The sequence below is a fragment of the Cydia amplana genome, chromosome 14 (genome assembly GCF_948474715.1).
Source record: "Cydia amplana chromosome 14, ilCydAmpl1.1, whole genome shotgun sequence".
Classification (NCBI taxonomy): Eukaryota; Metazoa; Arthropoda; class Insecta; order Lepidoptera; family Tortricidae; genus Cydia; species Cydia amplana.
In genome coordinates, this window is record NC_086082.1 from 5,778,873 (window position 1) to 5,789,498 (window position 10,626).

A 10,626-nucleotide genomic window follows, 5' to 3' on the forward strand; every position below is an offset into this window, starting at 1 on the left:
GTACCATAAGGTTTCTTGTACTAACAATTCGGGTTCAAAGAGAAACCAAGTAACTCTTCGTCAATTTGAATATCTCAACTATTATAAAATGTTGATAAGATACCTATTTCAGTCACATCTCATTGCATCAATGAAATCACATGCCGACGGCGTGCTGATATAGGTACATATATCATTATAATAAGCATTAGTCAATAATTGCGCTCAGTCTTACACATCTATTTCCACGTGCGTCAGAACGGGACGCGCTAATTTATACACAATACACATAAAAAACCAGCCAAGTGCGAGTCGGACTCGCGCACGGAGGGTTCCGCACCATCAACAAAAAATAGAGCAAAACAAGCAAAAAAACGGTCACCCATCCAAGTACTGACCCCGCCCGACGTTGCTTAACTTCGGTCAAAAATCACGTTTGTTGTATGGGAGCCCCACTTAAATCTATATTTTATTCTGTTTTTAGTATTTGTTGTTATAGCGGCAACAGAAATACATCATCTGAGAATATTTCAACTGTCTAGCTATCACGGTTCGTGAGATACAGCCTGGTGACAGACGGGCGGACGGACGGACGGACGGACGGACGGACAGCGGAGTCTTAGTAATAGGGTCCCGTTTTTACCCTTTGGGTACGGAACCCTAAAAACGGCCAAGGGCGAGTCGGACTTTGCGCCCCAAGGGTTCCGTAATCACACTATTTTTGCTCGTAGGGTAACCAATAGTAGCTCGTAGGTTTTCCTAATCTATGGGTATAAAGAACTATAATTCCGTTATTTTTTTATTTAGGCCTATTTAAAATTTTCTAATGTTATCCGAAAAATGTCCTTGTACCGTGTCGTGTCCGTGTGTTGTGTCGTGTATGTGTCCTGCTATCCCAAGGTTGTCTGGAAGAGATCGCTTACAGCGATAAGACCGCCTGTTGCTACCTTTATTTACACTGTAAATCTGTTATTGTATTTTTCTTTGTGGTGCAATAAAGTGTATTTACTTACTTACTTGTCCATACTTTGTACTCTCAGTCACATATAATGTGTGACGTACATATAATGTACCTACTTATACCAAATTTCATCTCTATCGGTCCAGAAGGTAGTTTCTGAGCAAATTGACTGACAGACGGTTGGACAGCCAGATACACGAGTGATCCTTAAGGTTTTCATTTTTTTCCTTTTGAGACACGGGTCCCTAAAAATACATCACTAACACTACATAGTATAAAACAAAGTCGCTTCCCGCTGTCTGTCTGTCTGTCTGTATGCTTAGATCTTTAAAACTACGCAACGGATTTTGATGCGGTTTTTTTTTTAATAGACAGAGTAATTCAAGAGGAAGGGTTATGTATAATTTGTTAATCCGTGCGAAACCGGGGCGGGTCGCTAGTATAAAAGTAAATGGCAGAATGCAGGCCAAGGAACCGGAATCAGACAAAGTTTCCTCTCGTATCATTAGTAGCCATTAGTCCGCGTCACCACGTGCCACGTTCAGCGTCAATTGACATTTTTCCATTGCACATTAGCCTAGTGGAATTTTTATATTAATGACTTACGTGGAAGCCAGTGGGAAGATTTAGACAATCGACGATCATTGACACTAAACAAGACGGAACAAATGAGTAAATCAAGATTAATCTTGAAAGGCCGGTTGTTGTACCACGTCAGTCAGTCTTCGGTTGGATCAGATGATATACTGGTAGTTTAATCTTCGGTGTATTACAATGTATCTACGCTTGAGGTTCTGGGACTCATGAGTACCTAGCCAAGATAACAATCCCTTATCAGTTATAGTTAACAGTTGTAGCTGCTGTATCAATGTAGTATAGACAGTTACAGTTGCGCTTCATTCGCTACGAAGTGTAAACGATTAGCATGTTGGCTACGCATCCTGGGTTTGGGGTCCAGACCATTATGTGACCTACTTTCTGATTTTGCTATTTAAAAATCTATAAGTTAGGAGATTTTAAGTAATCTTGTTATGCCACATACGTCTGTAAGGTATGACTGCTTACCTAAGTGTTTAGCTCTATTATTACCCTGTTCATATTATAATGATAATATAATTATGTACATTACTGAATTATATACCATAAACGACGACAAGTGATTACTGTATTCTATATTTAGAAAACAAACAATGTAAAAGTTTATAAACACATTAGGTATTTTCCATCACACTCATACTAAATTTAGACTTAATCTTTATCTTGTTTAGCAAGTTTACTATGTCAACAAGGTCGTGCGATATCATACAATAACAATGCAAACTACGCATTGTTTTTTACTACATAATCTATTTTATCAGCCGTCATACTATTCTAGAAACCTATGGCCAACTTAATGTTAATTTTACAAAGGATTGGCCTTAAAGGCAAAAGATTGGGGCCAGTACAACGGTGTGAAACCGCTAGAACGCGATTGGTTGATGAGATCGCATTATGCGCGCGATTGGTCCAACTAGTTGCGTTAGGGCCACCCCACATCTAGCGTCTTTCGAGCGTCGGCGTCTGGTCAGCGCTATGGAAAATGACGTCGCTGCGCAGTTGCGTCGACGTTGCGTCGACGTTGCGTCGAGCAGCGGCCATAGAGTTGTAGACGACGACGCTCGAAATACGCTAGATGTGGGGTGGCCCTTAGACTGCACTATTGGCTCGAATTCGTGAGTGACACCGCTGAACTAGTACCATTTCTAGTGCCCGTAAGGCCCGTCCTGATATAAACGTCAATGCTTACAACGTATATAAAACTGTGACACAGAATAAGTAATAGTATTATACTGTGACCTACTATCGATTCCAGAAAATGTCAGGCTTAAAACTGGCCGTGTTAAATCTCGCACTTAGTAAACATGTGTATGATATTAGTTCATAACAATCATAACTGAGTCACAAGACATTCGGATATATTACTGTCATTAGTCATTAGTCACGTAAATACTATTAATGACAAAGTAATATGTAAAGTTTGAGTTAATAAGCAGTGAATCAGTTAATACTCGAAGTCCACAACATGTTAATTTGTAGATTCGCATGTACAAATTATACAATTATTGAGTCATGACCATAAGCACCTAACGAACTCTGTTAAATATATAATTGGTACTTATACTAAGTACTTTAAGTATTTACCTATACCTGTACCTAGCATCAAGACTTCTACTGTGGACTCCTATCCTTATAGCTGCTATCCATCTGTATAGAAATACTGAACATGAACATGTTACAGAGCTCAAATACCTTTATTGTACTCATCATTTGCAATAATATACCTACAATGGCTACAATACATCTATTGATCAAAAAAGTACCGTTCGAGTAGGAAATATTATATAAGTATTATAACAAGTATTATAACTAGCGACCCGCCCCGGCTTTGCACGGGTAAACAACTCATACATAAATAACATAAACCTTCCTATTGAATCACTCTATCTACCTATTTAAAAAACCGCATCAAAATCCGTTGCGTAGTTTTAAAGATCTAAGCATACATAGGGACAGACAGACAGCGGGAAGCGACTTTGTTTTACACTAGGTATGTGATGAACAAAACGTCAGTTATCCGCACCCCAAAAACGAAATTCGCTACATACAAGAATTTTGTTTTACAAACTTTTTAACCGATTCATAATTTGCTCAATACCCGATTTACAATACCCAAATTCAAATAAATTTGCTTCGATTGAATGATAATTATTCCGAATAAAGCACGTTAAGTGCCCAAGTGGGTGTTATGGGAGAAGGCACGGTCTCAGGTTTTATTAATCGGGTGTCGATACTGGGGGACAATTTCTCATCGGCGCATTTCCTAAAATACAAAACGGTTTAAAACTTTCCTATTCTTCCTCAAACTTGAACCTTAATACCTAGTTATTGAGGTTGAAATTATAATGATAAATATTTTCCGTTCAGGGTTTTTTTGTTGTGAAGGTAATATGTGTAGGCGCAGCGTCGGCCGCCCACTCGCTCTGAGTAATGCGTCCATCCGACTGCGCTACCGCCCGGCGCCTGCGTGCTGCCATCGCATCAAGCTTCGACTGACTTAACCAGTATACTGTTACCTAGAAGTACTAAAGAAACCTACATAACCAAAGACCACACTACATTGGATCTGCTAAGCAAAGGCTTGGCAATGGAAAGAACATCCATTCGCGGCAACGCACGCGCCGTTCTCATCGCTCAACATCACCAGCGCTATGATATTTAACTGAACCGTAATAGCTGGTGTGGTACGACGTCCCGCATGATCCCAATTATTTTGATTGCCACCAACCGATTGATGATTTGATGGATGACGGTTTGTAAAACAACAGAGTCATTACGTAATGTTCGGGGATGCCGGTCGATTTGTTTCCTCTACTTTTAAAAGTAGAGTTAACTTAAGCTTCTAAGGCCCACCTGCACCATCCTACTAACCCGGGGTTAAGCGGTTAAACTGTTAAACTAGTGTCAAATTGTACTGGTAACCATGGTAACTCCAGGTTACGTAATGTTCGGGGATGCCGGTCGATTTGTTTCAACTCTACTTTTAAAAGTAGAGTTAACTTAAGCTTCAAAGGCCTACTTGCACCATCCTACTAACCCGGGGTTAAGCGGTTAAACCGTTAACCTAGTGTCTAATTGTACTGGTAACCATGGTAACTCCAGGTTTAACCGGTTAACCCCGGGCTAGTGGAATGGTGCAAGTGGGCCTTAATGACATTCGGCCATATTCGAACTTTAAGATACGTCAAATACTACGAAACGATATGGATTGGATATGTCAGTGTCAAACAAGTGTCAAAAGTGACGCGTTTGTTTGAAGAAACGTCAGTTTTGACACTTGTTTGACACTGATATACCTATCCAATCCATATCGTTTCAATCTCTAGTATTTGACGTATCTTAAAGTTCGAATATGGCTGATTCTCTCCTTACTCGTATCTACCTAGGTATTTGTCGATCGAAAGGTCATGTGCCAATTGATGTCTTCTAGTTAAGTCGTATCTTGACTCCTAATTAGATTCGCTGGGTTTTCTCCAGACTGATTAACATAAAATTTCTACTCACTGCAGGAAATCATAGAAAGAACTCTAATAAACTCTATAGTAAACTGAACTGAGAACTGAAAGTCTTAGTTGCAGTCAACGTAGTTATAGGTACAATATTGTACTTGGTGCCATAGCGACCACTCCTCAAAACAACAACATTGCACAACATCATCATCAAACAGCTTCATCCCAATGATCACGTCATTAAGCAAGATATCTTATTGGGGCGGAATAAGGCCTGTAATTCTGCCTGTCAATAATTATTACGCGTAATCCATGATTGATGTCTACAGTAACAGTAGCGGCCAATCGACACACAGTTCAATGGCAATTCCTGAACCTTATTACAACGCAATACGGTTCTGTATGGAGCACTATAATCGGTTTTCGTTTGTTATTGACGCTGCATTGTGCCTCGCTACCGGCTTGATTGACCGCGTTGCAAAACTGCATGTAAATCCACGCTCCTAATTAGATGGCTTTAATTGTATACTTACGTAAGTTGGTTGCAATGAGCACTGATTAATTGTTACAGATGGGGCCGAGGTAATGCGCTACGCCACAGGACTACACGGCTCTACCGACTAGGATAGTGCTACAGGTTCTACGTAGTTATGCTGACGTAACGCTACGATCTAGTTTTAATAGTTAAACAGCATGGTTCCATAATGTAGATTTTACATTATATTCAATTATTGTACCCATCTCCATAAGGCTATTCCATTGTACAACTTACTTATAAAGAGGCGTATATACTTATTATTGTAAAGCCTAGTTATCTATTACCTAAACGCTAAGTAGGTAACCGGTAGCAAGTGAGCGTAGAATCCGCGGCGTGACTAACGCCAGCAATTACCAGAGCGGGCGTCGCGGCGAGCGGCGCAGCGCGGCGCGAGCGTCGATTGTTTACGGCGCGCACGCGCGGCACGGGCGCCCCCCGCGCCCCGCCGGCAGCTGCTCCGCGCCGCACAGGTGGCGCGTGTGGGAACTCGACGGCTCCGTGCGTTCCCACGATCGCGCGCTCGCCGCTCCCTATATAAGCCCCCGCTCCGACGTTCCACCGCATTCCGCGTTCAACGCTCAGCGCTAACGCACGCTCACTACTCACTTACACACAATCACCATGTCTTACGAGATCGCGTATTCGATCGCAGACGACAGCCCGCAGCCCGTCTCGCGCACTTACCAGTATCGCAAAGTGATGAAACCTATGCTCGAGCGCAAGAGGCGCGCTCGCATCAACCGCTGCTTGGACGAACTCAAGGAGCTGATGGTCAGCGCTCTCCAGTCGGAGGGCGAGAACGTCGCCAAATTGGAGAAGGCTGATATTTTGGAATTGACCGTTCGCCACCTTCACAAGCTTCGCCGCCAGCGCCGTTTGGCGCTCAACCCCACAGTGGACGCTGACCGCTTCAAAGCTGGATTCACCCATGCCGCCAATGAAGTGTCTCGGTGTTTGGCTTCGATTCCCGGAGTCGATGTGAGGCTGGGAACTCAGTTGATGACCCATCTCGGCCACAGACTGAACGACATGCAGCGCGCCGCCACCGGTACCGACACACCCCCGGCCAGCCCGCCGAGCCCTGCCCTGTCTACAGTGTCTTCCTCCTCCGGCTACGTGACCCCATCTCCACCAGCGTCGCCTGTGCCCATGCACACAGCAACCCCCTTGGACTGCTCGACCAGCGGCTCGTTCCACAAGAGCCCGGTGGTGTGGCGGCCGTGGTAAAGCGGTGCTCGGATCGGACCCGGCTCCGCGGTCACATCTGTTCCAGCACCGCTCGGAGCCGCCTGCCCCACTGAGTCCACGATCCAATACTAGTGATGTTCATGTTGTAAACATATCTAGATCTCACAATTTAATTAGTGTTAAACTTAGTTCGTAAGCAACTTGAAAGCTTTAATAAAAGTAGCAAATAAGTAACTATATTTTGTGATACTAAAGAGTAAATATTATTGTAAAAGTAAGAGATGTTGTATCGAACCCAGTAGAGATGGTTCGGGTTGTTATTTTTTAACGTTGAAAAAAATATGTCACGATATCGTGAAAGAACTGGCAAAAGAGTAAGTCAATAAAACATATTTCTTTATATTTCTGAATTTTATTCCCAAAAAAACCCTACCTTGAAGCTGAGCAAAGATATATAATAATAGTTAGTACAAAATGTACCTACTTAATAACATTATGATCACACTCCTTGACTTAACAGCATTTTGACATTAATATATATTATTTCTCCATGACGAGTGTGGTCGTAAAGTTAACAACTCATAAACAATCTGACATCCAAAACAGTGCGAATTGAATGAGCATACCAGCATAGACGATAAATATTGAGCGAGGTTAAGGTCGGGACCTCCGACCGCGTGGTCCCGGCGGGTCCCGCGTGGTCCCGCGTTCCCGTACACGACGGTAAACGTGATCGCTACCGGTTACCTGCGCTGCGTCCGCGCTTATTGCTTTATCACTTCACTTGTTTATCACTTAGTGATTGTAGCGATAAGTAACAACGTGGGTGTAGGTGCGGACATGATTTTTCAAGACTACTTAGGCAACCAAATAACTAATGAATCTATTGGACCGTATAAAAAGTGTTTAAAACGATGCGCTTTTTGTTAAGCAAATTTGCATTCATTTTATTTTGACTGACGCCAGAGTTTCTAGAGATGAACTTGACACGTAATTTGCATTCGTGCTGTAAAAACAACGGTCAAAAATGTAATTGCTGACGTAAAATTTGAGAATAATTTACTGAATGAATATTTTGTATCACTTTATAAGTGTTACTTTTGTAGGTATAGATTGAGACTTTATTATGAATCCTCTGACGCGTGCTCTAATCAGCTAGATAGCCATTTTGTAAACAGGATTTCACTGTAGTGACGTGTATGTTACAGTCTGGAAGTACTTAAGGCAAACCATCTTTTAGTAAATATTTATTTTATGTAGAGTTTGCTACCATACGGTTTTCAACCAAAACTATTTTAGATTATCAACTTTACTGAAATAAATCTTTATTTAGGTAATATTACTATTTATCATCAAATTGAATATAGGTACTGTCGTCGTCAGATATCTATTAGGAGGGGCCAAGGCAGGGATCGGATACCGGTATTTTTTGTATCGGAACGAAAACGGTATTTTTTCGTTCTTCGCTAATTATTTCTTTTCTAATTGGGCAATCTAATAATACGAAGTCTTTACCTAAAAATACATCCGAGTCCTACATTTCTAGTATAATATAATTCGATAAAATATGGTTATTTCGAAGTTTTTGCTAAAAACAGGTTCCGATCCCTGGGCCAAGGTGCTTATAATATTTGAACAAGCACTGTATCGTCTCGATAATAAATAGAGGCTTTGTTCAGATATTTGTGAACATCTTGGCCGCTCTGATGAATCTGACGGTTAATGTACCTGTGGCTACGTTTGCTTATTTTATTGTTGTTATAATCAACGTACAATAATAATGTTCCTTTAATTATGACTAATTTCAAGTTTAAAAAAAGTGCAATAATATTACCTTTAATTAGGTATGTTTAATTTCAAGTACACAGTCATTTAAAAAACACGACTTGTTTGATGTTTCGTCTGGTATAGATAGGCACGCATAGCATAGTAGCACGTGCTATGTCGGCACACAACTTACATATCACGTCACTGAATGAATATTTCATTATCTTTATCAAAACGCGGAGTCATTCCGTTACAAGTGTGAATTAAATTAAATATTTGAATATTCATTCGTTAAAGAATGTACTTACTGAGATAGAGACAAATATAAAAGAAACATAGGATAACTTAGACACATTTTGTAGAATGTATTTTTTTCTTAGTTTAACTTTGCTTACCTACCCAGCTGATTACAAAAAATTTATGTATTTGTATTATGTAATTAATTTAAACTCGAATAACAAATCACGGAAACTAACGCTAATAAAATAAAACTAAAAATATGAAATTATGTATAAACGATTTTTTTTATGTGTCAAATATATAATACTACCTACTCGTTAATAAATTACACTTAGTCACCAACTTGTAAACTTCAATCATACGTTCACAACACTATATGCAACTAGGTATATGTTTTAATGTAGAGTAGAAGCAAGATTAAACCGCTACTACTACCGCCATCTATGTTACGTCGTTGTAATCAAAATACTTTTACCGACTAGAATCTAAAAGCTCAAGGCATAGTGCCATCTGCCGGAAAGCTCAGAATACGTTATTTTGCCTAATAGAATTGAAATCTACTGCCAGTATCGCCATGTCCTGGGGAGCTCTGTAACTTACGAAAGTTTTAAAGCTTTGGCCGCTTGCGCACCTGTAGAACACACCGAAGTAAAAGCTTTTTGGATGCAAGCTTGCTAGTTACAATTTTAGCCGCTAAACTTTAGCGGTATTTACTTTATGTTTAGCCATTGTAACTTTACTAAGTCAGAGTTTGTTAAATTATGCAATTATTTAACGCATAGAAATAATAATATAAACAAAATAGTAACTAATTTAACTCAAACTGCTATTAGGGATGCTATACCTATACCATCTATACCATCTACTGCTATACCATCTAGCGGAAAGCCCAGGTACTAAATAGAGTTTTAAACAATTTAAACCTTTGACCACTTTCGTAACGTAATCTGCTAGTTACTTAGGGCCACTTGCACCATTCACTAACCCGGGGTTAACCGGTTAAACCTGGAGTTATAATTTTTTTATACCATGGTTACCAGTACAATTTGACACTGTAAACAGTTTAACCAGTTAACCCCGGGTTAGTGGGATGGTGCAAGTGGCGCTTAGTTAATTTACGAGTATATACGCACGCAACAATACCTAGTTATTCATATTAAAACGGGCCACTCACATATTTAAAAATGAAAATTTTCTCGACATGTTACGCTCTATAACGAGTAGCTTCTACGGGAGCGCGCGTTGGCAGACTGCGAGATGCATCTCTCCGCGACCAAGATAGAAGTATCATAAGCCTCTGCCAACAATCGAAAACGCCATCGAAATATAGCACTGCGCAGTATGCGCAGCTGCAGACATAATACTGGATCCGTTTATATTCAAACAGAGATGTACAAAATGGTTTTAAAAAAGCATTTAAATACAAAATGCAAAATACTTTTCAGATTTACTATTTCAAATGCAAAATACCAAATAGTTTTGCGTTTTGTATTTCAAATGCTAAATGCAAAATAGGTATTTTCAAAATACTTTTTCAAAATAAAATACCTTTTGAGCAAATCTCAGATATTTTTATTTATTTTAGGTATTTATAATGAGAAATAGAGACACAATGCCGAGCCGAACAAAAACGTCTAATATCATGGCATGGCACCTTATGCATGACATTTTGGTCATATTTATCAGTACGCGTATCAATAAATTCTGTTATGGTATTAATAATAGTCCGTCGGTTCCTCTCTCTGCGGCCCTGACCACCGGCAGCTTGGGCCCTGCCCCGCTGCTGGCGGCACCCTAGGTTAAGTTTTTTATAATGTGTTTATAATATTTTTTATATTATTTTTGTAAGTGTTTTTATATTTTAATTTTATATACATATTGTAAAAAACCAACCTAAGAAGAGAAAT

The 10,626-nt window shown here is 40.0% G+C and overlaps 1 protein-coding gene across 1 annotated transcript; it reads left to right on the forward strand.

Annotated features, from left to right (window-relative positions):
• The first annotated feature begins 5,958 nt into the window (after positions 1 to 5,958).
• LOC134653977 (enhancer of split mbeta protein-like) lies at positions 5,959 to 7,115 on the forward strand. The gene has a single exon (XM_063509345.1). The coding sequence runs from the start codon at positions 6,146 to 6,148 to the stop codon at positions 6,749 to 6,751; it is 606 nt and encodes a 201-aa protein (XP_063365415.1). The 5' UTR covers positions 5,959 to 6,145; the 3' UTR covers positions 6,752 to 7,115.
• Positions 7,116 to 10,626: the final 3,511 nt, after the last annotated feature.